We start from the raw sequence: 21,944 nt of genomic DNA on the forward strand, positions 1-21,944 counted from the left end.
TAGGAACACTAAATGTAAACAGAAAACTAAATGCATCTGATTTGTGTTCCAGGCTTGTGCTGGGGGAAGAAAGCATTTGAAAAACACCATCTTGATAACATTTTTTTAACAAAAACAAAAAATAACTGTATGCAGAAACATTGCTGTAGACAAATCTCATGGCTTTTGTGTTTGGTTTTGTGGCTCCAAGATTTCTTAATTTCTCAGTTTTTCCAAAAAAGCTCTGCTCCAGAGTGAAATCCTTGCCCCAGTGAAGTAAATAATGTCTATTTCTACTGACTTCAGTAGGGATAAGATTTTTCCCAAGGTTTCCACTGGAGAGCAGTAAAGACATGTTGGGAAACAAGTGAAGATGGGGGCTGGGCCAACAGTTTCCTCAAGGGAAGTCTTAAGCTTCACTATTGCAATAAGGAACGGTCTTAACTTTCTAAAAATATTTAATCCAGATGTAGTTTGCAAAGCATCATACAAAGGTTAATTTTTAAACCATTTCATGGATAGAAAGAATGGGGCACATAACAACTAAATGACCTGGTCCACGCTAGATCAATTTAGAGTAAAGATATCTTGTCTTCAGTTGTAGAATAGTTTGCCACTATCGCATGTTTCAGAGAAATAGAAAATTGACATTTTTCTAATTTAATTACGCAAGAATTTGCAGAAGAGCTGACCTCTGTTGTTGTACCTAAAAGCTGATTCTTTTGCCCCTCAAAAAACTTACATTTCTTTAACTAAGGCAAGAGAAAAAGAATCACTAGTTACATTGTAGCTTTTATTTTCATGGATTTATAAGTAGTCCTATGGAAAAAAATAAAATAAAATGTGGCTATTCCACCTTTATTTCAATAATAGCACCACTCACTTCAAGAGAACCACGTGGGAGGTACTTTGTGACTTACCAGTCCGAAGGGTATCAGAATATGGTCCTTTATTCTGAACAGGAAATCAGCCCCCTATACATTGACCAGGATGCATCAAATTTCCAAAACTCTCAGACACAGAAAAAGCACCTCACAGTCCAGTTAAACATACACACTTTTTTTTTTGGCACCCTGCTACAGGATCCTTCTGATTGCAACTTTTAGATTGGAGTTCTATTTACTCTGGTCATGCAACTGTTTACTTCAATTTAGAAATACAACTTGAACAAAAAAGCATAAACTAAACTGCATCTGTTGTTTTTCCAAAGCATGGAAAGAGCAAGATAAGAAAATGAAAAACCTTCCAATGGCCATAAAGCTTTGAACTGCTAGCAGTTGTGAGTTTTTTCTTCTTTTAAACCAAAATCATGTTTTGCCTCAATACTTAATGTGCTCTTCACACTTTTTCTAATTAGTACTTGAAAATGATTTAATTCATGCAAATTGCTGGATGACTATTCACTTAAACTTTTCACGGAATTAATGAAATTTAAAAATAAAACAACTTGAGCAGAAAATCTGGAAATGGAAAAGGAGGATGTGCTGTGATCACTGGCAACTAAGGCTGGGTTCTAAAACCTGATGAAGAAGCCGTGAAATGATGGATGCTTCTGCAACTGAGACCATGCTCTGAAGTCAGAAAATCCAGGCTCCGACTCATTCTATAGGTCACTCAGGTGTCTCACCAACAAAACACGTGGCCAGATCCTGAGCTCAGCTGGAGTCTCAGCACTGCAGCAAGATCGTATTTGCAAGATTCCCAGTGCCCTATGGAATTAATGATTAAACCCAGCACAGATTGATTGTTATTCTGAGAGGGAAGCTGGATAGACAAAACGCAATTATTAGTTAGATTGCAGATGGTCTGCTGATGAATATAGATGCATTAATGAAGTAGATGCTAGCATCGTTAGAAGATTTCAACACGCAGCCCTGAAGCATTATACTGCGTAACAGCGTCGATTCGATGCTCACTGAAAAGGCAAAGGGTCACCTAGTCACCCAGAAACCTCTTGACAACAGTCTGAAGCACAGCACTTGGGCAACATGGCCTTCACCAGATCCTCCAACAAGGATTTCCCTGACCCTCTCATACAGAGACGTGTTGGACCATGCAGGATAGAACGAGCACCATACTGATCATTCTTATTTCTGATAAATGGACAAACAGTAATAGAAAGCATGGAGGGAATGCAGTATTTGGAATGAGAAGGCATCAACTGAAAAATAAGATTCCATGCAAATACTGCTGTGTGAGCAATAGTAAAACACCGTATCTGTTAGAAGTCCGATCCAAAATGCACCCAGAAAAAAATTGCCAAATATTTCTGCAGTCTCTGGACTGTATCATACAATTTTATATTATCCTATTGGCCTTGCAACATCTAAAATAGATGCCACCCATCAAAGTGCTACTTACGGCAGTGAAAAAATAGCAAGTCCCAAGGCAATCTTCTCTATTTAAAGTCATAATAAAAACAAAGAGATTTATTTGTGCTAAGTTCATGAAAGCCAATATTCCTCATCTAGTCCACAGCTAGCCTTTGCCTGACCTCAGAGAAATCTTCCAGCCGTAAGAAGATATCAAATATATTATTTCCTGTTGTTTTTAATGAACTAGCACTGAGAAGCCATGACTAGACATGGTTTTCTTTCTGTTGACATGCAGTTCATGACCATCTAACCAGTTTACAATGTAAAATGTGAGATGTAAGGTGGACAATGCAAACCAAGCATGCAGGAAGGCGTAAACTGAACATTTGAATACAAGCATGTTGCTGAAGTCACCTAGAAATCTGTGAGGCAAAGGAAAAAGTCTGGAAGTTTCCAGGCTTGGACACTCCAACAGCCCTATTCCTGCACAGAACAGTCCATTCTGTCAAGCCAACAACTTTCACTACTGACCCTGACTCTAAATGAATGGAAAAAAGCTGACAAAAAAATCCTGTTGTTAATTATGTACTGCACAGGGACAACCCACACAGTTAAAAGTATAAACAGTACATCTTAGTTGTGCGGAAAAAAAAACAGTGAAAGGACTGTGTGTGAAATGCAATGTGAAGTGAACAAGCAGCGAGGAACAAATACGTTCCTTCAAACAAGGTTTATATTTGGGATATCAACGGCAAGGTCTCACTTCACTTAAGTGTTGCTATACAATGACAGTACGCAAGTAGCTTTTCCTTAGTATGAACCAACTTCAACACCCTGACAGCTCAGCTCACCTACAAATAATTTCTTTTTCTTCAGCTGCAGGCTATAAAACTTACAAAATCATATTCAGAGCTCTCAAGGGAAAAAAGAAAAAGTCATCACCAAGCAGATTAACTGTTAGCATGCCTGATAACTAAGGCACAAATAGCATAGAACACTTCATATTTACATATAAGAAATTTACATATAAACAATAACATACATAAATTGTAATTGTGTATGTAAATTTAATGTAAATATTGTGTATGTAAACATCCAAAAGTTCCCCCAAAAATTCACACTGAAAAGCAGAGGGTTGCATATTAATTTGCACAGAGCATCTAAGACAGATCTTCACAGCACCTTCAATGCTACTACTGCTCTGTAGTCCAAGGGAGAGCACAAATGCAGAGTTCAGGACCTAGAAAACAAAAACATTTAGGCATCTTCCTGCCAAAGTAGCTTTGAGGATCTGGCTGTTGGTCATCCTCAACAGACTGCTGAATAAGATGTCTCAAGAAGGATCTGCCGAATGCTGCTGAGCCTTTGGACGTGATTTCTGGCTCTGAATACTGAAGATCTAAAATCCTTTGGCTCAAAATACAGTCACAGCAACAGTGCAAAAAAACTGTAGAAACAGCTAAAAATAACCAAGTGTGGTTGCTTCACTTATACAAGTGTATAAGGTACATTGATTGTTGTGCTTGTTGACAGATTCATAGCTCTAACAAGCTGAGAAACTGTGTTCCCACATTGCTGACTTATCAAATAGTACCATGTCTGGTATTCCAAAACAGTGACAACAAATGCACCAAAGCTATTGAGACCAAACTAGTCAAGTTCAAATCAAAATGAGCTGTCCTGCAGTGGGCTCAATCTACAGTAAATTTGAGTTCCTCTAGCAAGAAGCAAGCCAAACGGCTGACAAGATGCTCCTTGATTCAGGGCACTATATCCATCAAATCCTCATGTTTTCTATATCTTAAACTTCGGGAAGATCTCACCATCCCTAAAAATTCTGAATCACTAAATTGAAATCTGATGTATTTAATTTGATTCACTACATGTATTTTATTTATTTTAATACAACATTAAATGTTTTGAAAATTCAGTCTAGACAAGTCTGAAGGTCGTCTTCAAAATCTATGAAACAAACTAAGAGACACCACCACCACCAAACTCTGGCTAAGATCTCTGAGGCAAGTGCTATGCTCTGTTGGCAACATTCATTCATTAAACTATGGCAGCAATTAGGTGGGATCATTGAAGGCAAGGGTGTATACACAGCTTGTTCAGCTGTTACCATCCCGCTAACAGGGATGTGCACCAAAGGAACAGCATTTTTCAAGAGCTCCAAATAGGTGAATCTGTGAATAAACTGTGTATCATGATGGACTTAGTCACCACTGATGAGTAACTCTGCCTTCCTACACTAAGGGTCTGCTTGTGGATTTGAGGTTTGGTATCGTTTGGGAGATTTGGTGGATTTGAGGGAAGGAAGAATAATTTTGTGTTTGAAGTCTGGAGGCCTATGCTGGAATTTGCAGGAATGAAGTTACCGCGCTGTTGGCGTACTTGTTTAAAATTGCCAGCAGGAAAAGAGCAAACAATACCTGAAGCTTCAGAAACACAGGCAGAGAAATAACTACCCTCAGGCTTGGACATGCCACTGTATTAACAGAGGCTAAATCTGCCAGGCCACAACAGCCAACATCTACATTACTTCACTGCGAATCCCCAGAGTAGTCAAGAAAGGAGGAGAAATCCGAATGGGACCTTTTTCCAAAGGCACTTCCTGACCTTTTCACTCATTCTATTTTGCACAGCTTTCTCATTAACATGTGAGGTATCACAGAGCTCTACCAGCATCAGCTGGGAGCTGGCCCCACTGGCCAGGCACTATAAGCATGCAGGTAACACAGTGAGAGCTCCTGCTATGAGCACTAATGAAATTACCTTCAAATTTCCTAAGTACCATCAGGAAAGGAAAATAAGGAGAGCAGTGTACATACATGATTAATAGGAGTGTTTTTCCCCTATGACCAGCCTGTCTTTCAGGATACACTAGCCTTGTTAGAAATTCTGTTATAATTTAATTGCACTGCAGCTCCATCGCAGAATCCAGATGACGGATTCTCAGCAAGGAGCAACCTGCAAATTCACTACATGTATCAGTCCAGAATAGGTAGATAAAACTAAAAATTGACTTGATGTGTGTACAACACAGGAAAAAAAAAGCCCCACGACATTGAAAATACTACCCGAAAGATCAAAAGTAATTAGTGAAAAGGTGCAAGAGAGACAATACAGAGTAAAGAGAAATGTCTTTCAAGCAATCAAGGCAAGAGCAACATTTAACTTTAATTCAGAGAAATTATATTAATCTACAGGCAAGGATTCTCAAGGCTTTTGGACCTGGCTCAATTAAATACAGCTACCACTGCAGAGGTGCAACCTGTGTGAGACTGACTGACAGCGGAAAAGTTCAAAGGAAATGAGACAACCTGCTACATTTTTCAACTGATTGTGGGAGCAGAGGGTTCAAAATGCTGAAAAATGAAAACAAAGTTTCAAAAAACTAGTACATTCACACTACTTCTAGTCACTGGGAAAATATCCTGTGCAGTCATCTTATATAAATTTAAAGGTGCTACAGAGAACAACTTCTGTTGATGAACACTCTCCTCTAATATCTTTGCTGACATACTACAGTACAGCTGCATAATGAACAGCAGCTGCCACTAATGCTGATTTTCCACTAGGTCCTTAACTGTATAGAATCACTGTGTCAGGTGCTACGCACCTATATACCTCACAAAAATAACTCCGATAATTAAAATCCTGCATTGGCAAGCACAGTGACATAGGAGAAACCAAGAATTAGTGGACTGGGTTTACAGTAACACCTGCCACCAGGAAAGGCAAGTACTGTTTTCTCATTATTTTGCTTATGTTCATGAGACATTTCTGTCATGAACAATCCACTAGTGTACAAGGATAAGCGTTGAGTTTAGACCCTTGGATTATTTATGAGACTGAGGTCATCTGAAAAATCTAACCAAACATAAACTGTCAAGGCTGAGTGCCAAGCAAACTCTGCTATAAAGGCAGTTCCCTTTAATCTAAGTTTAGGATGGCCATGGTCTAGAAAAAGTGCACAGTTAAGTGCAACACAAAGCCCAAGGTCGTCAACCCTGCCGAGAAGCAGCAAAGGCCCCTGTAGACACATCCACAGATGCACACCTCGGATCACACTTCACTGCAATATTCATCGAAGTTTTTTGGGTTTTTTTCCTTCAATCTGGACTAAGACCAGGGAAATATGAAGCCAGGTTAAACACAACTGGCCCAGTGCAAAAGGAAAGGATGATGACACAAGCAACAAGTTGCTGTAACACCGATATGTAGTATGGGAGCAGAGAGAGGCATGTATTTGTTCTGCAGAATTCATGATACAAATCAGGCGCTTGATGCCGTATTATCACTTATGTGCAAAATTATTTTAAAATTGTAGAGAGGCAAAAATACTTTAAAAGATATTTTGCAGTCTTGGCAAAGAGTAAGTACTCACGCTCAGCAATTTGCTGCACAGGATAGCCCAGGTAGAAGCTGAATTCCACCACAGACAAGTTTCTCAGCTGCTCACTGACTTCAGATCCATTTAGAAAGCCATATCTATCTCGGACAGCAAAAACAATGCTCACGGGGCCTTGCCGAAATGCTACACCAGACCTGCTCAGAGTTATATTCAGTATCTGAAAAGACAAGATTGAAGCACAGTCAGCAAAATCAAATCACTAGCATTTCCATTCCTTCCTTGACAGTCTTTCCCCTCCCCCCCCAACGTGAAGAGGGCCAAGGGCAGTTCACATCAAAACACAGGAACATCTATTCCAGGTTGTTTCACCCTGCTGAGTCTCAGAAGAGGCAAAGTTACATATGAATTCTTCTTCCAAGTGTTATCCTTTAAGGTCAATCATAATCCAGAATGATCTGAAAGCCACAGTCCAGAAAATGATGAAAAAACTCACCTAGAGAACAGTCAGTATAATACATCTGCTGATAAAGAAATTTTAGATGAATATCAAACTGGGTGGAACAGGCAGGAAGAGACCATGCTAAAAAATCCTGAAAATGGATGTTGTCTCGGTCAAAACTTCTTGCACCATGCACGCCCAGACCCTACCTACCAAAAAAGAAGCCTTCTTTTGTCACCAATGTACACAGCAACTGTGTTCACGTAGACACATCTCTTCTACACAGTAAGGAAGTATTTGAAATAAAATTTTGCGAAGCTGATAGTCCAAGAAATTGTTCTTCGCATTCTGTCTTCAGTCTATCCAGTCACACTGTGTCATTCAGTCGTACAGTTCTGAGCACTTTACTATACGTACTATATAGTACTTCAGGTACTATAAAGTTTATGTCTTTTTTCTTGCTATGATTTTATTTTAGGGTACCACAGACGGGCATTTATGGTGCCAGTTAAATAACACAATAGAATTTTTACTGATTTTAGTATTACAACAAAGCTAGATTAAATTTAAGAATTCAGACAGAAGAGGGAGTTGGTCTTATTAAGCTGAATTACTGACTTCCCAGGGAGTTTTAAGCTCTGCTATGTGACTCAGTACCCAGCACATACACATTTCGTATGTGAAGTTCCAGTAGCAGCTGCCACAGACATCATATACCGCTGTAAGTATTTCTAGACCTCAGAAGCAACTAGCATGTTTGCTCACATAATAGCAGAGTGCATCTAACTCCTATACTCCCTAATAGGATCCCCTGAGCAGCAGTGAGATCCAAAAGTTGTATTCCTACAAAAACATTCTAACCACGTCCTACTCTGTAATAGTAAAATCTGATGGGAGTGACTTCGATAAGGGTTACAGCAGCCTTTATATGAAAAAGTGTAAACCATATTATATTCAATAATGCTTTTGGATATAAATCATCATCTTGGATCATTTTTTTCAAAAAGCTTGAAACAGAGGGATATGTGGTGCCATATTATTTTGTAGGAGGAAAAAAATCCTGACTTCATAACAAAGTCTTCTAGTTCTACATGATCTAGACAGCGAGCGGTAGCCAGTGAACACCTAACTTATTTTACTGGCTGGATGAAACACAGGACAGATACAAAACATGCTGATGATCTTACTTGCACAGTGAAGTTGTAGAATTCCTGGTGTTTGGTCACCTCCCTGAATGCTGTTGTCAGCCCTTTCTCAATGCGCCGGCTAAAGTTGCAGAACCCAACATCCACGTTCCGAGGCACAAACTGAAGCACTGAAGGCAAAGAGTACACATTATTCCTACAGACAAGTACTTCCATAAGAGAGTACAAAACAAGCAAGGAATCCACAGGGTTATCACTTTCTCATGGAATTCCGGACATATTCAGTGAAATACTGGGAAAAATACAATAGAAACACATTTTGTGTTGGGGCAGTAAATTCTCTACTCATTAATATCTGTTGCAGCAGCAATTAGATTATTGAAAGATACTAGTGACAACATACCCACTGTTTCCTCTTGCATACTGAAAGACCTTTAGTACATACATGTACCTGATTTTACACGACTTGAAGACTGAATCAGCCACACTGAAATCCTTAGTACCCAACAGACCAATGAAAATCTTAAGGAAAAAAAGCAACAAATCTCTTTCTTGTAGACTGAAATATAGTATTTAGCTTGTCTAAAGGACCACATATTGAGTCCATTAATACACATCAGTATCAGTCTAACACTTTCAAACCACTTAATTAGCAAACAATCTTTTAAATCTAGATACGTACACCTTAAAGTCTTTCACAGGAGAGAAAGAAAGAGCACAAAAGAGAAAGAGGGAGTGTTTATCTACATAGCCATGTTAAGCAGTAGAAAAAGACATCACACATGTACACTTAAAGAAGTGATGTCTTACCATACAGTTATTAACACAGCAGAAACAACACACGAAACACACCTGAACAAAACCATTGTGTTTGACATTCATTAACTCTCTGCCTATATACCCAATCCCTGTCACTACCTCATTATGCAGCCAACCAACCAGGCAGGTTGTTCTGTTATGCAAATAGTGCCTGAAGATTTGAAACAATACCACTGACTCTCAAGACTCTCAGTCTTATTAGTAGACTTCACATAAACTGCTGCCATACGGCAGCCATGGAAAGCTGAATACTACATGAGCAATTCTCCTGCTCACGTTACACATGAGCTATCAATCCTCCTGCTCACCAATTCTCCTACATTATGAGAATTCTCAGGAGTAGCATTTAAAGTAAACATAATTTGAAACTTGACTCAAACATTATAAAGTAGCTGCACTGTGATTTTATGAGTAAATGTTTCACAATTTTCTTTCTCTTCTCACCTTTTGAAGCAAGAAAAAGAGCACACCTATTTTGCAACATGCCAACAAAATTTTCAGAAAAAATAATGAAATTCTGGGGTTAACTGTTGACCATTTATCATCTCTCAAGCACAGAGCTGGCAAGTATTTCACTAACAACCAAGAACTAAGATTCGCAGCAGCAGAATGCAGGGTTTTGACTCAACCTTGCATATTTAATCATAACTGAAGAAATGTGAATCAATCCGAAGCTACAGCTCCTCCTCTTCCGAGTCAGGAAGAACTCACCTGTCTGAACTTGGAATCTGTTATCTGGCACGGTGAAAGAAGGATGCAGTGAGAGGATCATGGGGGCCTCACCACGAAGAAGACTGCTGTTCACAAGCACATTTATGACGGCTACTGCCGTGTAAACAAAAGGACCTGATGTCACCAAGAAAGCAAATTTGGGGGAAATTTTATAAACCTACAAAAAAGAAAAAGAAATTTTAAAAAAATCTCCAATGTGAAATTTGGCAACACTTTAGACCTACATAGTCTCATGCATTTCAAAGACACATCATCAAGAGGTAGGAAAATGCAATCTTTATTTTTCAAAGAGGGAGCAGAAGCACAAGCACTCAGAGTGCCGTGCCTTGCAGCCTCTGCTCCAATGCATCAGAGAGGCTACTTCCCCGTGCTAGCTGCACCTACTAGAACCTCTTCAGCATAACACATCAATCTCAATGCTTCTTGATTTATCAGATCCCAGCATAGTAGCACTTCCCCTCATCTACACTCCCCTGGAGTACATGAGTTCCCATACAAAACTGCTGTTTGCTTACTGAACCGCTTGCATACCTTCTTCATTTCAGTCATATACTGCATAGCGAATACAACCTATACCATTCACATGTGATATGCACGGAGCATGTGGTTTATGGATATAATTTTCACACTCAAGAACGCTTTCTTCCAGAGAACACTTTCACCTGCTTACTTCAGCACAGTTACACAATTACAATTTTCCTCTTCCAATTCGTCTCCTGACTTTGAGTCTTCTTAAAAACCCTGAGGAGCCTTAGTCATCATGTAAAAGAAATGAGATTGTAAGTAAGATACAAACCTAGGTGAATGTTTCCATGCAGACACTCTTAAACACCATTTGTCTGTCACCTAAGTAAGAACAAACTGAAGGCTTTTATTTATTTAAACATATTATAGTGTCTTCTCTCCTTCAGAGAAACTCAGTATCAAGGACACCTGCTTCCCTAGCATTATTTTTTTCCATTTTGGTTTACTTCCCAGATTTGCTTCATTTGCCTAAGGCAGTCACACTAAAATATTTTGAGATGTCCAACCTGATGGCCTCACAAACAAATAAATAATCCAAACTAGAGACCCAAAGGTTCTGATAAATGCGCACCTCTTAGATGAAGAGATGCTAGCACCTTGCAGGCCTTGTGCTGGTGAAGGGATGTCAGATATCCTCAGCTTGAGGATCACCCTTATAGAAAAGCACAGTGCCACTTAAACTGTGACCCACATGTTCCTTACTAGTATTTCTGCAACAGTGTAGAGTGATGGCAATTGCTGTTTAGATGAGACAGCAAGCAGCTCTCTCCTGTCCTATAAAAAAACCATGCATTTCAAAGAGATCATCTTCCCCAGAAGAAACTATCTCAGTAGCAGAAGGAAATTAAAAAAAAAAAAAAAAAAAAAATCTATGCTGCTTATTATGCCTTTCTTCCTCCTTAGTCCACAAATATATGCAGCATCCAGCTTTTATTTAAAACAGATTTAGACCCATAGAATTCAAATTTGTTTGATATTAATAATATGCACAGCTCTTTTCATTTCCTCTTATCTGAAATTTTATCCTTTTATCTCAGGATGAAATGATCTTTGCAGCTTCAGTTTGTCAAATGGAAACAGCAGCTAAAATGGGTAAGACATGCCAAAAGAAAGTTGTCCAATACTTGCAAAAGAGACTACTTAAAAGGCAAGAAAAAGAGGAATTAGAATTACAAATCTCAGTGACAATTTGCTGGTGATTTCTAAAGCAATACATGCTGAGGAACAGAGGGCTGGTCTATCCAGCATAAACTAATGCACCAGAGTTAGGTATTTCAGACAAGAAAGCAAGCCGTTGATAACTATCTCAGTTGTCTCCATCTCTGACCAGCTGAGGTGCACCAGAGATGTAATGAAAGCAGCCTACCCCAAACACCCCTCCTGGAATCTTGCATTGACTTTTTTGTCTTAACAGCTAATGTTGTTTCCCTTTTGTGCTTCACTGCAGCAGAAAAGTGACAGCAATTCCAGAAGAACAGAAATTTTAAAGAAACCAAACACTTTTAAGTGTAATTTTGAAGTAGGTAGATTAGAACCACTACAGCTCAAAACAATAGCTATTTCTGCTTGAGATATGGCAGGCTTGTCTAGAGTTAGCTCTCTACAACCTAATTCAGATGACAGAAATAATGTAGCCATGCCAGCATGATGCTGTCTACAAGCTAATTCACAGAGAAGTCTGCAAAGTTATCTAGGGTAGATGAGCACAGCTCATGACTCTTGATTCACAAATGAGAATAGCTCCTCCTGGCAGAGCTCTAATGGTTCACAAACCCAGCTGTCCATCCAACCCTCTCTTGGAGGTTTCACCTCTACCGCCAGGACAGGTATACGCTAACACATTAGCTAGCTGAAACAACACATTTTAGAGCACCACCTATTAAAGTAAACAAGCAGAAATTCCTTGTATTAAACAACTACAAATTTCTTATCTTAACACTTTGGGGTAGAAAGCCAGAGAAGCACGCAAAACTCCATGTGCACTTTGGAGCCATCCCCACAGCAAAAGCGGAAACCTTCAGTAGGAGCAGAGAACCCTTACACCACCTCAAGTTAAGCTGTCCCTTCTCCAAAGGGCAACGGCTAATCCAGCTCTGCTGTCTCCAGGACACAACCTATCTCATTCAAAGCTACCCTCACAAGAGAGAGTGCTTCTCATACAGGAAGTTTTCAAGCCTCAGTTTACTAGAGGCTAGAAGAGTATTTGGGGAAAACATCACTGTATGCTTACTCTGTCCCTTATGACATTCCCTAAGCATTTGCTATTGATTATTGTCTGCCAAAATATTTGATTAGATGCACCTTTGCTACAATCTAATCCACACCTACACTCCACTGTATTATGCGGTGTACACATCTGGCAGAGAGCACGAACAACCAACTTCCTCACCCCCATCTTCTTAAGCATGCTGTAAAGAGCCTTCAGAGAGCATTTAACTTCCTGAAGATGGGCTACAAAGGCTCACAGTTCTTAAAAATGAAACAAAGCTTCTGCTTCTACGCACGTTAGGATCCTGAAGCAACAATTCTCTCGCCGTTTTTACACACCTAAATGGTACCAAGCCAGACTTGCAGCAGCAGTGAGGAGTGACAAGGCCAGCACAAGCCCACAAGGGGGCATCTTTGAAAGAAGTATTTAACTTCCTCACAATGAACTGATCACTCTTTGAAGGCAGAGATTTACTGATTTTGGATTATAGAAACCAATACGCTACGGACAGGCCCAAACCCCCACATTAAATACATCAACAAAGTGGCTGAGGTATATGCTGTACTGCACGATAAAACTTCCAAGCACAAATGAGGCTGGCAAAAACCTTTTTCCTGTTGGCATGAACTTAATGGCACCAGGGGTCCTGGCAGCGAGTCCCTGCCAGCCCTGTTTTATTTCACACCCCAACGCAACAAAGCTAACTCGAGGGAACATTATGTAACAGATCTTACCCAAGTGTCATAAGGTTTACATTAGAGAAAGCGGACAAAAACTACTCTTATTCAAACAATAAGGTCTTACTCTTTTGCAGATGCAATACATTGAGACCAACTGGAAAGAAAGAAGTTTAAATTTTAGGTTATTCTCACTTTGCAGTAATGACTTTTGCTAGGAAAAAAATGACAAAAGTTTTTTTCATTAGGCAGTATTCAAGCCTGCCTCTTTTTTTTCCCCCCACTTCAACAACTCAGAATGTTTGCAGTAATAAAGGAGCAGAGACCAAAGTTTCAACTGAAAAAGTTGGGAAAAAAAATGTTTTAATCTTCCTTTCAGTGTTAAACTTGGTTTGTATTTAAAGTGAGCAGCAGTTATATCCATCGTTGCCATGGATTTTATTTTTAAAGCATACATTACTACAAAGTTAAATTTAACAAGACTGTCTCCTGATTTACTGTGCATTACATCACAGCAAGGAAACAACATCTGTGAGCTGTAATAGGAGACACAGTAAAAAAGCAGCTTAGAGAAGTGCGCTGCTTTACCACAACTTGCAAACGTACACATGGTTCTTGGGTTCTCTCGACTAACAAAAGTCAGGTCTGCCTGATTAATTAAGTTTAGCAATATAGGCAAATTCTGTTTAAAATTTTGCATTACATCACCACTCAACAAACTGATATTATAGACAGCTCTTTTTAAAAAATGTTTCGCTGTTAGAGGTGAAGTCATTTGCTAGTGATTATTTTTAGTGCAAAATCCATACCCAAGGCATCACAAAGAACACATATGACAGCAGCATTCTAGCATAAAATAAGCATAACTGATTCCACAGAGATGTTTTCTCCTTTTGATAAAAAAGAATTTGCGAAGAATGAAGCCGGGTTAACTGCATTATTTATAAAAACAGTTGCTTCTGAGAAGCCTTAGGGCCAAAATATCCTATTGAGAGCTTTACAAGACAATATTGGGCATGAAAGGAAGGAATTTAAAGGGTAAAAATATAAAGAAGCAAGATATCAAATGTTTGCTCCAAACAACCTTCAAATATTTAGCAGTAGATTTTGTCTTACTGCTGTTACTATTAAGTGTTTTCATATTATTGAGGCATATAAGGTTCACTGAAAATTCATGTAGTTTATCATCATCAACTTTTGACTTCTTAACTATGACAGAGTGCATAATCTGAAAGTATTGCACAATCTGAAGGTGTAATTCACAAATGAGAAGTAGAATCTCTTATTTACAAAAAAAAAAAACCCTAAAAAGCTTATAGGCAGGTATCGCTAAAAGGACCTAAACTAAACATAATTGATAGTGGCAGCAATTTGTTAACACTCTTATCTTGACTGAGTAGTAGAGAGGCATAGTCTCAAACACCAGACAGGAGTTGTTTAATTACTGATTGTAGTGATTATGGCAGGAGCTGTCAACACACTGATTCCCCACAAAGACTGGCAAGCAGAAGTTAGAGGCACCAAGGGATTCTGTGCATGGAGAAACTCAAGTTACGTTCAACGTTCAAACTGCTACTTGAATAAATGTCATAATGAAACTGAGATCACCAACTCGAAGTAAGATAATGTGGTGCTGGGCCATCACAACTGGGTGAATGCAAGCATGAAAAATTGCAAGTGCAGCTGAACCTGCACCTACACCAGTAATTCCATTAAAACATTTCATTTTGTCCCCAGTGTTGAAGTATCTGATTATACAGCAAAGGTACCCCTACACTACCTCTACGGCCTTCTCCTCTCAGACAGAGGGTTTGAGACAGAGCAGGGGAACAGAGCCTTTAAACCTCATCTGAACCAGACATTCATTTGAGGTTAGGAAACAACACTGAAATATCATTCAAAGATGATTCCTTGAACGTCAAAGCAGAGGAAGCTTTCAAAAAAACCCAAGAATGCAGCAATTCCTAGCCCTGTGAGCAAGGGAAAGAGAGGAGTCACACTTATTTGAAGGCTTAAAATAACACCTTACCATTGCACACCTGATTTTTTTTCCCCTGCCTTTTTCATCTGCCAAATCCTGCGTTTTGGATTCCACCACTTCCGCTGCAAGTGTTGATGGCCTCACAACATAAAATAGCACACAGCTGTGCAGAAGGTTTTGTTTTGTTTAAGGTGTGAAGTATGCAATCAGCTAGCAGAACAAACAAACCTTTTTCAGAGGTATTTCAAAGGGTAAAAGCTTTTCAGTTCAGTTTCAATTCACCAGCCAAAGGAGGTGAGCAGTAGAGACTGGGCACTGCTTGCTCACCTCTGGCAAAAATCAATAAAGGTCTGTCCTAGAAAATGATGACATTCTAAACGTAAAAAAGATGATGTTATATTCATGTTAAAAACAAAACAAAAACATGACTAACATTTAAGTTAGAATAAATCTCTCTCTGACATAGTACCACATGGGTTGTTTTTAAATCACCCTTTTAGCCTGTGAACTAAACCCACTATTGTACTATATTGATCAAACAGTACTCATACACACTTCAAACTACTTACCTCTAGCTCTACTGATCGCCTGAACTGAACTCTGAGCACTTCTCTGATGGATTCACTGACATTTTGGAGAACAGCTCTTCGGGCCAGCACTGGAAATTAATGTCAGTCAGTAAACACATTTTAGCTTCATCTCTTCGGCTTTGGTTCAAAGCTGCATTTTCAATTGTGCAATGCATGAAAAAGCAGGCAATGAGATCAACTGCATCGAATGGATAAGACAATGGACAAGGAAACAGGTAAAGGTGTGACTGTATCCTAAAAAGTGATTTCACATATAATTTAAGGAACTCCAGGTTTATCTTCCATCTCGTTTTATTTTTCCATATGTAATGTCTTTAGCATTCTAGTAAAAGAATTCTCTAAAGAGCCACTGAGGCATTCAAATTGGATCTGAAAGTCGCAGCACAGTCAGTCTGACCTGTGCACAACAAGCCTGCTGTCATAACGCAGCTGAAGTTTTGTAGGCAATGTGTGGAACGCAGATGAGGTCAGAAAAAAGCCACAGAAAATATGCACCTACTGTTCTCTCAAATAAAAAAGTAAATGAATGTGAAATTGATTACTGAAAGGAATATCCACTGAGTAAGAAACCGCTTTAAAAACCCCACATCCCTATGGATGTCATGTCTGTTACAGTCACACTAGAGACTGTGACTATGGTCACAGAAACAACCGAGAAGTGTTGTTGTTGTCACCCTGCATCTACTTTCCATCAGTAACTTGCCTACAAAACTACTCAAAGTACAGGTTAAAAAAAAAATAAAAATCTCCCCATCACCAGCACAGCTGGCTCATCTTTGTATATGGAGGATGAGATTGTGTTTATTCTGCTTTACATATCACACGTAAATTTTAAGGGCAAAACATGTTGCATACCGCAGAACATGCAGCACTTCTGCAGCTGCCCTGGATTAGTTCACTGGTATTGTTTTGTTAACAAATTAGGAAGAGGTAGGAAAACACCAAAAAAGCAAACACAGACGCTGAGACAATTAATTTTGAAACACACTAACGTCACTTTTTCTGGTTACAAACACACCAAATCCAGCTGAAGTTAAGTATGGCAAGAGGGAAGACATAAACATAAGCTAGTGCGGTAAAACTACAGAAATGGCAACAAAACCCAAACATTTTTTAAATCAACTCTCCTCTTTCATATACACACAATTACCTCACATGCAGGGTTTTTTTTACAAACAGCAGCAACAACTGAAAGGAGAAACTTACTCAGTCAGAACATTTAATAGTTTGGCAGAACAGTACCATGACAGCAACATTCATTTACAACCCATGAAATGATAAAGCAGCCTCTAATGCAGCATACTTGTATATACGCATGAGCAATTTTAGAAGACAATTTCATTCTCTGTGCAGTGTAATGTATATGTAACTCGCTATCACAATGGACTCTGTTCAAGTGAATTCTATTATTTTCAAGAGTAAATGATAAATCGATGCTTTTACAGCCATTTATCTAAATTTACACTGCACTTCTTTGAAAGGTTCACTTAGCTAATTCAACACCTGCAATTTAGCTAGGGGGTCACATTACAGCGGCTTCTGAAACACAAAATAAAAACGTTAGGAACACCTTACCTGCAGTGACTAAGTAAGCATCGGGAACCGTGATGTCGCAGACGTAGGGTTGCCTTGTAGTGGTCACGGCAGAGGTTACGACCACAGGTTCAGATGGAGTAGTGGTCACCAGAGGGGTGGAGAACGTCCCCAGTCCGCCTGCAGCAGCGGTGCCATGGCTGCCCGTGGCACTGGCAGCAGTAGTTGTGGGGACAGTGGTGGGAGCAGCCGATGCATCAGTACCAGCAGTTACATTGCTCTCTGCTGGAACTTCATATCCAGTGGGAGGGCTAGAAGTCGGAGGAAATTGCGTGGGAGCTAATGACGTGGTCACAGACAGAGATGCTGTAGTAAAGGGCATCGCGCTGCTGGTGTCGGCACGTGACGTCAGGTTGTCAGGGTCTGTGGGAGAAAGGGCTGTGTGGGCACTGCCCTCGCTGCGAGATGTTAAAAGCAGCATGGGGTTAACTGTAGCACCGATATCCTCATCAGAAGCCAGAGCAGTTGTGAGCAGAGATGAAGAAACATTTAAGAGAGGAGTTGCCAGAACAGTAGTAAACAAAGAGATCAGATTTGTTTCATTGAGCGAGATGCCACTGGTAACAGACTGGGTGTCGGAAGCAGGCAGCACCAGGGTAGGAACCACGGAGTGAGAGGTGGAGAGGGAAGGCTCCAACTGGGAGGTAGCTCCTGTAACAGCTGAGGTAAATGCAACTTCAGAGCCCACTGGCGATACTGAGGGTGCTTCCAGAAACACAGACGACTCGGAGTGAAAATCTGATGATGGTGTTATTTCAGGAACATGTGCACCTAGAACAGAGGATGCATTTGAATAAAAGTACGATGGCTGGCCGAGCGGAAACTGAGAAAACTTGGTGTCAGTGGCAGAGCTGACAGTGTTAGCTAAGTCCCAGCTGGAAACATCCTCAGAAAGTACTGATGTCCCAGTCAACAAGCTCTGAGGTAAGAGTGTTGATAAAACGCTTTGCATGACAGAGTAAGAATTTAGCATGGCTGATGATAAAGACAAGCTAGGTTCAATAAGAAATGGTGTTGATAAAAGATTGGATGGAAAATCTGAAATATTTAAAGACAGTTCTTCCCTTGTAGATGTTTTGTCAAGCAAAAACAGAGATTCCGATGGCATTAATTCTGGCAACTCCAGCAAAGTTGTACGACTGACTGCAAATGATGCTACTGGCTCACTTGGGATGAAGATAGAGTCAAACAGAATAGTTGTGGCATCAGGAAGTTCTACATGAGTGCTTGGTATCAATGAAACAGTTTCCAGAACAGGGAGGGAAAACTGAGCAACAGAGATGTTCAGTGATGTTGCTCCAGGGAGCTGATGGTAAGAAGAAATTGTTATAGATGTTCGGTTGTCAAGGACAGTGTCCATGGTGCTTAATAAAAACACGCTTGAATCAGGCATCTCTGCAAACCTTGAAGAAAATGAAACAACTGGTCTTGACGGAAAAGAAGTATCAAAAATCTCAGGTGTAGGCTCCTCTAATTCATATCCATCAGTAATTATAGTTGTAAATGGAGTTATGCCTTGCACTTCGGAGGCTTTGATGGACAAAGTTTCAACATAATCGCCTGAGCCCACGTCGTGTTCTGGGGAAAAGCCTGCTTCTGGCAGAAGTGAAACTGAGTCACAATACAGACAAGAACTGTATGATCTCGTGAAAGGCACTGGGCTCATGAGCTCACTGACAAGCTCTGATTGACTTGGTATTTCTGAACCGGCAGGCAAATTTGGTGGTGTACTGGACAATTTGTGTGTAAACAGGCTGGCATTAAGAATCATATTAGAGTCTGTGGAAATGGCAGCTGAGTGAAGTAGGAGAGACGCAAGTGGAAGACTGATTGGAAACAAAGCAGGCTCAGCACTGGCTGATGAAACCAGCGTGGCCCAGGGAATGCTTGGGCTGGGGTAGGTCCTTAGACTGAGAGTTTTTGCTGCCCTGCTACCCACATCGGCGTAAAGGTCACCATACGGGTCCGCACTTTGTGCTGTGGCATCTGGGGTCACAGGGCTATTTTTACCCAGCAGCTTGAGATGAAAAGGGGACCCTTCTGAAGCAGCCCCAAAAGGCAGAGCTCTTAAACTTGCGTTTATGTTTTCCTGCACTGCAACTCCTGTCTCTGAAGGAATGGAAGTGAAATAAATAGCTGTATTTGGAGGGTACAACACCAAGTCTCTGCTTGCAGTTACCGTTTCGCTATCTGGTATAAAAGGCTTCAATCCTCTAAGAGTGTTACTGTGTTCAGGGACAGCGCTCAACGGAGTCTTCTGCTGTGCTGTTTCTGAGATGTCATATGGTGAAAAAAGGACAGATAATGAAGGTGTTAGCAACACAGTTTCTAACATTTCTCTTGGTGGCTCTACTGTATTAACTGAGTGATGATCTGTTAAAACTGCAAAAGACTTCAGTGGAGGAGTCCACTGTGCCTTTGGAAATGAGCTAATAAATTCATCGTCACTTAAAAATGCCTCATTGCTTGTTACGGAGACATCTACCAACGGCATACTTCTCCCTTCTGAAATCCTGACCATTTCTTCTTGGTTAAATAAAGTCCTGTCAAAGGGAGCAGTAACTGATGATAAAACCGTTTGAAGGAAATTACTTTCTTGGGACTCCAAAGCACTTTTTGCTAAGGCCATTTGTGTCCTGCTGCCTGATATGCTTTGGTGCACCTTTGAGTCCACTGAGAAAGAGGAAAAATTTTGATGCTCCAAGGATCTCTCATCTAAACAAAGAGACAGAAAAACAAACAAACAAAAAAAAAAACAAAACAAAACACCAGATTAGCACAAGTAGTAAGATCGCCATGAGCAAACCTCACGCGCAGTATTTCTGAAGACAACTGGCCAGAATTCAGGAGCTAATACAAAACCTCTCATTAAGTGAAAACTCTCCATGAGTGAGTCAGCACAAAAGGTACGATTCCCTGTGAAACTCCATTCCCTGGAAATGAGCAGGACAACACGAGCTCCTCTCACTTTGCACCTACCCATCTCTCTACAGCAGCACTCCAGCAAGCCCCATGGAAGGACAGAAAGTGGCTCCCTCTTACCTATGTAAGGCTATAGTGCATAGCAGCTAATGGTCTCACAAAGTAAACAAATCAAAAAGGGTAACAAGGAACAATACACGGAAAAATTTTGCATAACTTTAGGTCTTGTGCTTTCCTTTAGTATCACCTCATTTCCTCCAGTTTTATTATCTCTTAATATTAGGCTCACTAGCAGATCTGTTCTGTTTCAAGGACCAGATCCTCCTTCTCATATCAGAAATCAGTGACACTTACGAGAGTTGAAGAGGGGTTCCCTTTATGTAAGGCAAATGTGGACCCGGTATCAACTACAAAAATTTGCTAAGTAACATGTCCAGTAGCTACACTTACATTGTCAGCCATTCATTTAACTTCTGGACTTTTAGCAGTCATTGATAAATTGCTTCATTACACAATTGCCATCTTTATTCACAACTTTCTGCAAGAGTACCCCAATTTGTGGGCCACCTGTAATAAAACTTTCACTGCTCCAATCTGCAGAATTCAAGTAATAATAGCTGGGTTCAACCACAAAGGAGAAAAAGCTAAGAATTCACCAGATATTTTAACACAATACTTGCAAAAATCATATATAAATATCATTTGCGTAACGACCATAATTCCTCCTGTCTCACAAAAGCATTCCTGGGTTACAGAGAAGATTTGTATATAAGCTTTTCCAACCATGGATGCATTCTGCAGAGAAAAGGTTGATTATTGCTTGAGTACTTTTCTGAAATGTCAAGACTGGATTAGTAGCCTTCAGAGCTGAATATTAAAGGAAATCATCGGAAATTGCTGCAGGATATTTTTCAAGGATACACACAAAAGCTTCATCCTTAAATTACCTATCCTACCTGATCATCCTGTTTTCATATGGGAGTGTCCATGCAGTGCTGCTGGAACCTACTGACAACGCACATTAAAAGGCTGGGGGGAGAGGGGGTGGGAAACCCACTCAGTTAAACCATCAGGGACCAGTTTAAAACAAAAAAGTGCATACAAAGTGCCAGACAGTGATGCAGTACAGCACTCAACCGTAACTACATTTGTAACCTCTATAGAGAGGTTGCCTTGAACTCAGTAACCCACGGCAGATCTTGCAGGAATAGCTCACCTGTTACACACTGTTGTCAGTCTATAAGCACTTCCCAAAGGTGATAAACTGCTGTACTCATCCCCTCCTCCCCTGGTCTGTTTGATAAACTCCTTGACTCAATTTTTCATGGGCTGACATACCAACTTGGTAAGTTTTAAATCTGCTGATCTGAAAAGCCCAATTACAAGAGTTAACACACAAAGCTAATGCCACTGTACTACTAATCACACCTAATCAAATATGAGCGCTGTGATTATATACTTTATTTTACAGATCCCACGCACAATGCTTTGCAGTGTAACAGGTACTATTCTCTCAAGTAGTCCAAATCCATTTTTTCCTCCTGAAACTCAATGTAGGCATTACCAGCTTGATGATGCTTAGTTGTGTTGTGATAAAATCCTTACACTGACACAAAAAAGCCTTACAATGCTCTCAGAGAGAAGAGGCAGACAGGGGGGCA

The 21,944-nt window shown here is 40.1% G+C and overlaps 1 protein-coding gene across 1 annotated transcript in view; it reads right to left on the minus strand.

The window, feature by feature from the left end:
* The window catches only part of KIAA1549 (KIAA1549 ortholog), a 145,368-nt gene that overhangs the window by 53,424 nt on the left and 70,000 nt on the right, over nt 1-21,944 (minus strand). The window contains exons 2-6 of the mRNA XM_086468085.1: nt 17,344-20,076; nt 15,748-15,836; nt 9,766-9,943; nt 8,278-8,405; nt 6,685-6,868 (exon numbers count right to left, since the gene is read on the minus strand). Of these exons, the coding sequence (XP_086324211.1) occupies nt 6,685-6,868; nt 8,278-8,405; nt 9,766-9,943; nt 15,748-15,836; nt 17,344-20,076 (3,312 nt within the window). The remainder of the gene's footprint in view (nt 1-6,684; nt 6,869-8,277; nt 8,406-9,765; nt 9,944-15,747; nt 15,837-17,343; nt 20,077-21,944) is intronic.

Source organism: Leptosomus discolor, chromosome 1 (assembly GCF_034619465.1).
Source record: "Leptosomus discolor isolate bLepDis1 chromosome 1, bLepDis1.hap2, whole genome shotgun sequence".
NCBI classification, from domain to species: domain Eukaryota; kingdom Metazoa; phylum Chordata; class Aves; order Leptosomiformes; family Leptosomidae; genus Leptosomus; species Leptosomus discolor.